Below are 6205 nucleotides of genomic sequence, written 5' to 3'. Positions count from 1 at the left end.
GCTGATGGTGAAACTCTGTGTTTTGGTTGCTTCTAAAAAGTTTTCTGAAGACACACAGGATTCTCATTGTCAGAGCCTCTGCCTAATATATCTCCATATTTGTTTAACTTCCCCTTGGAATTTTTAAAACATTTCAAAATGAAAGTTAACACCAAATTAAATATTGCATACTCTTTCTTTTAAACCATGATAAACTTGTAGAAGTTGGACTAAAAAAAGACTTTATTGGGGAAGAATGTTTTATGACTGTAGTTATTTAGAAATCCTAGGATATGGTGATAATTACAAGACCAATTTTCACTCAGTCTTATATTAGTACTTATGTGAAAATTCTCTGTACAGACTTCCATGTCTGTCCAATGGATAGAACTCATGATACACTAGAATGGCGTGGATTCAACCCCTCTTCAGGGAACTACACCTTTCAGCCTACATAGTGCCCCCCATGTCAAAAAAAAAAAATTCTGTGTACAGGGTGATCCCGTTTGTAATGTGCACCAGGATTGGGCCACTACACCTGCCCTTCTTTGGGAATACAATGCTCCCAAAAATTTCTTAGCAAATATGTGGCCTAAACAATATTTGGTTAGTTCCCTCCAAACATTATTTGAGTCCCTGGGAGTGCTAGTTGTGGGTTTTAGTTGTATCAGCACTTTGTGCCTTCTGAGCCCCTTTAGCTGACAGCATAGGTGAGTGATGCAACAAACCCCATTATGAGGTAGGTGGCCAGGAGGTGATTTCTGCCTGCCTGTCTCAGGGGCAGTTTCACATTCTCCACCCCCATGTGAAAACCCCTTCCCATCTGGGTCTGGCATCTAGACCCTAATGTCTTTCCACACCCCAGACAAAGGCAGGAACACCACACCACTACTCCTTGCCCTTGAAATCAAGTGTTAAGCAGAGTTATCCATCATCAGGGCAGACTCCTGACCCACTCCACACCTCTACTCTCTGGCTAACTGGGGACCCCAGGGTCTGTTCCCAACCTCTCAGGACCACATATCCCTCCCGTTTCCAGTGCCCACCTCTTCTCTTCTCTCCCTCCCTTCCATCAGAAAATTCACACACACACACGTATCATCTTTTCACCATTTGATGTTTCTTTTATTTGCAGCCATCAGCTTACTATGTTCATGTGAGAGTCTTTTCTTGGTTGGCCATTGCTAAGAATGCAGACCTCTGGAGACACATTTCTAAACTGTCTGACTTTTGCTATTCACTTACTGGCTGCCCAGGTTGTACTTCTCCAGAGTCTCTTCTTTTGGGGCGGCTGAGCTTATTTTCTCCTTTGATTCTGCCTCCTTCCTTGACTCTGCCTCATCTTTTGGTACCTTTTTCGGCTTCGATTCAATTTCTTTCGTCCACAGCGAGAGAAGAAACAGTTTGCTTTTCTTGTTTTCTTCACCTTCGTCGATTGAGTGGCATACGATCGGATTTTCTTTCTGAGGGCACCTTGTAGAGGTCTTCTGACCCTCATGGTTATATTTCTTGCCTGCAAGACAAGACACGTGTATTAGTTTTGAGGAAAGGACATAAAAAGTGAGGTGGAAGGGAGATTTCATGAAAGAGGGATGTGGGCTAATGAGGGCTTTTGTGCCAGGCATGGGCAGGGTAGAGGTCTTGGGCAGCAAAGTCAGTGGAGAACATGGGAAGCTTAGTTGGAGTCATCTTACCTTCATACTGCCTCTGCACCTCCTTTGACAAAGGGTCTTCTTTTTTCCATTCTTCCTTGAAGCAAACCGCATTGCAACTCTTCTTGACTGCTGTGGCTTCCTGGTTGCCTTAGTCATGATGGTGCCAAGAAGTGGCCTAGCCCAGACTCTCTGCCGCTGATCTCCCTATTTATAGCCTTTGAGGACAATGAGAAGCCACACCCTTCAATCTGATTGGTCCGTTAGGCACTGCCCCAGCCAATAGTAGCTTGGGGGGCTTAGACATCACAATGCACCACTGTGCCCATCAACATGGGCTAGTGGATGCTGAGGGAGGCCGTGATATAACTTTCCCACTGCTGACATGTCTGTGTGTCTGATTCTGGAGAGTGGTGATTCAGGGGCATGGTGCTTCTCCTCATGACTTTCAAACTTCCTTTCTGTTCTCTTTATCCTTTGACTTATATGTGCCACTTCAACACTCCTGCCTCTTTCATCCCTCCATGAACATCTGCCGAACCCTTTCTGTCCCACTTCATCCCTTCAGAGTCCTCTAAGCACTTCATCTCTAGATCACCTTCTGCCTGTTGGGGGTTCCTGAGGGGCTTAAGGAACTTAAGAGCAAGCACTTAAAGTGGACAAAGGTAATTAAGAACAGGTTGGATGTTTTATCTACTGTGATGAGCTTTAGCAACCCCCAGACTTGGTGAATCCTGTCTGTTGCCCAAAGTTCAATACACAGTCTCCATAAGATTACACATCAGAGCAAAGACAGTTTTAAATGTGTCCTCCACTAAATTTTTTGGGGACACTTCAATTCTCGTATTAAGTAGGGAAACTCAACTTGCCCCATCTAGCAGAAATCAATTCCTGATTTTTTTTTTAAAGGAAGTTGCTCTAAGTCAAGAGTCAGTTCACCAGTGCACCACTGACTCTTGACTGAATCAATTCCACAGTCACCCCTCCTTGACCATTATCAGTAGGTAGGGCCCATTGCAGTGCTGACCAATAGCTGAGCAGGGCAAGGACCTGTAGCTAGCTCATTGATAGTTGGTTGCTTGTGGGTGGGGCCAGTGAGGCACTGACCAATGGCTGAGCAAGTCCTATTGCCTAGTAACAGGAGGCGGAGTAATACGGCACAGCAACGGCTACCCGCGAAGGGCTCTGCCCATGTTGCTCTGTTACATAAGGACACTTTGGGTCCAGTGTGCTGGCATCTTTTTGACTGACTCCTTTCCAACCTCAGATTTTTATTTCACATACTTATTTAACTTTTGCCTATCATTCTTTTCATTATATTCCCAGGCATTCCTGTCACCAGCACTTATCTCTATGCCCCTCCAACCGCTGCCACTTGATCACATGTTCAGCATATAGTATAAATAGTTCCAAGCCAACAAGAATGTGCAGGCCAGCCCACGTTGAAAACTACTTTCACAAACCTTAAATTCACAGTGATTCTTTTTCTATTTACAGTGTAACAGAGCAGGATGAGCACAGCCTTAACAGGTAGCCATTGGTGTGTTCCATTTCAACCCACCCTGTTCCTTGGCAACAGGTGTTGCCCAACCATTGCTTGGTGCCTCAGAGGGCCCCAGCCACAAGCAAACAGTTGTAAATGAGTGACTGTTAGCTGTCCTGCTTAGCTATTGGGCAGCACTGCAGTGGGCAATGCCCACAGGTTACTGTCAGTAAGGGACCATTGGGGAAGTGATTAAGTCAAGGGTGGTGTGGCAATCAGGAGGAGACTGAGATTAGAGGCAGATTCAGGCCTTCTTCCGGAGGCCCTGGAGCTCACGCAGACTTGGGCCAGTGGGTGAGCTGGAGGTCCCAGGGAATAGACTGGGTACTGCATCCTGTAGCACTCCAGAGCCCTCACTAAGGCTCTCCACTACCCTTGGCCGAAGCCTTGAGAAGCAGTGTACCTCTCCCCCATCCCTGTCTCTGCGACCTACTAGCAGTGGTTTATTTTGTGGGTCTCAGTCTGTGAGAACTGGTCTCCCCATTTGGATGCCCTGAGGACACTGAGGACCTATTGTGTAGGATGCCTGTCTCCGTCAGGGATGACAGCAGAGTGTGGGAACCTGGCCCTGAAGGTGCTGCTGACTGAGATCTGCTTCCCCTTAACCAGGACTGGGACACTGCAGGGTGAAAGCTGTGCCTTGAGACTGCCCTTCCTTGTCGGGACAGAGAATAGCATTCATCAGGTTGAGATTCATAGGCACATCCTTACCTGACCATGACCTAACCTTAAGCACAAAGCGTGTGACACCAAGAAGTCTGTAGCAACTTACCACAACTCTAACATTTGTTTTTAAAAGCATTTACTGAAAACTTTCAGGAACTTTGGCTTCTTAGGGCATGAACTACCCATCTGCTTATATGAAGCTTTAACAAACCTTTCCCTGTTCCAAACACTAATGTTTAGGTTTGATGGGCCTCATTCTGTGTCAGGCACATGGACTTGCAATTTCAGTAAAAAGAGTATTGTCTAAGGACAGACTTTGCCTCTCTTAAACAACAGCAGAGACTGGCCAAGTGCTCACAATTATCCATAAGATACCCGCTGACTTGACTTGGCTAAACTTTAGCCAAGCTTCTCTCCTCTGAACTTCAGCTTTCCCCCAAGCTTGAGCAAGCCCTAAGATTCAAGCATTTCGGTCTCCCTTAACGGCTCATTCTGAGAATCAGCTCACTGCAGAGACAAACATTTCCTGTTAAACTGCTCCATCATGCAGTCTGCTCAACCATCCCCACCACTTGTCCCATCACACACACACACACACACACACGCACACGCACGCACACACTCGGTTCCTGCTGGCCCTGCTTATCCTTCCATGTTAAAGAAACATCTTTTTCTGTTCTAGTTTGAGACATGTGAGGAACTCTGGTCAAAGCATTCTCCCTATTGCAATCAGTTCAGTTCAATGGCTCAGTCGTTTCTGACTCTCTGAGACCCCTTTGACTGCAGCACATCAGTCTTCACTGTCCATCACCAACTCCCAAAGCTTGCTCAAACTCAAGCCCATCAAGTTGGTGATGCCATCCAACCATCTCATCCTCTGTCGTCACCTTCTCCTCTGGCTTTCAATCTTTCTCGGCCTCAGGGTCTTTTCCAATGAGTCAGTTCTTTGTCTCAGATGGCCAAAGTATTGGAACTTCAGCATCAGTCCTGCCAATGAATATCCAGGACTGATTTCCTCTAGGATTGACTGCTTTGATGTCCTTGCAGTCCAAGGGACTCTCAAGAGTCTTCACCAACACCACAGTTCAAAAGAATCAATTCTTCAGTGCTCAGCTTTCTTTATGGTCCAACTCTAACATCCATACATGACTATATGGAAAACTTAGCTTTGACTGATGGACATTTGTCGGTAAAGTAATGTCTTTGCTTTTTAATATGCTGTCTAGGTTGGTCATAGCTTTTCTTCCAAGGATCAAGCGTCTTTTAATTTCATGGCTGCATTCACCATCTGCAGTGATTTCAGAGCCCAAGAAAATAAAGTCTGTCACTGTTTCCATTGTTTCCCCATCTATTTGCCATGAAGTGATGGGACCAGATGCCATGACTTTCGTTTTTTGAATGTTGAGTTAAGCTAGCTTTTTCCATTCTTCCCTTTCACCCTCGTCAAGAGGCTCTTTAGTTCCTCTTTGCTGTCTGCCTTAAGGATGATGTCATCTGCATATCTGAGGTTATTGATATTTCTCCCGGCAATCTTCCAGCTTGTGCTTCATCCAGTCTTGCATTTCTCATGATGTACTCTGCATATAAGTTAAATAAGCAGGAGGACAATATACAGCCTTGACATACTCCTTTCCAGTTTGCAACCAGTCTGATGTTTCATGTCCGGTTCTAACTATTGCTACTTGCCCTGCATACAGCATTCTCAGGAGGCAGGTAAGAGGGTCTGGTATTCCCATCTCTTTAAGGATTTCCCACAATTTGTTGTGATCCACAGAGGACAATGCTTGAGTGTAGTCAGTGAAGCAGATGCTTTTCTGGAATTCCCTTGCTTTTTCTATGATCCAACGGATGCTGTCCATCTGATCTCTTGTTCCTCTGCCTTTTCTTAGTCAAGCTTGAACATCTGGAAATTCTTGGTTCATGTAGCTTGGAGAATTCTCAGCATTTTTTAGGTAGTGTGTGAGATGACCCTATCCCCATAGTCATTTCAAATCAAGTTCCTTCTTACATTGGTCTGGATTTGTTTTATTTAATTGTACAAATGGACATAAATTCTTTGGTGTAATGTTTATTTCCCACTTCACAGGTATTAATTCACCCCCTGCAGTATTTCAGGCACTGTTGTGGGTGCCAGGTGCATATTGGGAGCCAATACCCAGGACCCTGGTCTCATGGGGCTTACATTCTAGTCAGTGAGGATGGAAGGTTAATACTAACCACAAATAGTCAATTATACACTATAGAGAGAACCTTAGGAGTTATGAGAAATGGGGAGTTTTTCCTCCCCAGAGGATAATGACAGAAGGCCTTATGAACCCAAGACATTTGAGCAAAGACTTAATTAAAGAAAAGAGGGAGTGACTTT

At 45.1% G+C, this 6205-nt stretch overlaps 1 protein-coding gene across 1 annotated transcript; it reads right to left on the bottom strand.

The window, feature by feature from the left end:
• Positions 1-1096: 1096 nt before the first annotated feature.
• On the bottom strand, positions 1097-1803 carry LOC122435364 (spermatid nuclear transition protein 3-like). Its single transcript, XM_043459492.1, has 2 exons — positions 1674-1803; positions 1097-1492 (listed from the first exon to the last, which is right to left on the bottom strand). Exons 1-2 carry the CDS (start codon positions 1788-1790, stop codon positions 1277-1279), a joined length of 333 nt encoding a protein of 110 aa, XP_043315427.1. The 5' UTR covers positions 1791-1803; the 3' UTR covers positions 1097-1276.
• Between the last annotated feature and the right edge of the window lie 4402 nt (positions 1804-6205).

Source organism: Cervus canadensis, chromosome X, assembly GCF_019320065.1.
Source record: "Cervus canadensis isolate Bull #8, Minnesota chromosome X, ASM1932006v1, whole genome shotgun sequence".
Lineage (NCBI taxonomy): Eukaryota > Metazoa > Chordata > Mammalia > Artiodactyla > Cervidae > Cervus > Cervus canadensis.
Note: the sequence above shows the minus strand (reverse complement) of the source record. Positions and strands in the feature narration are given on the sequence as shown.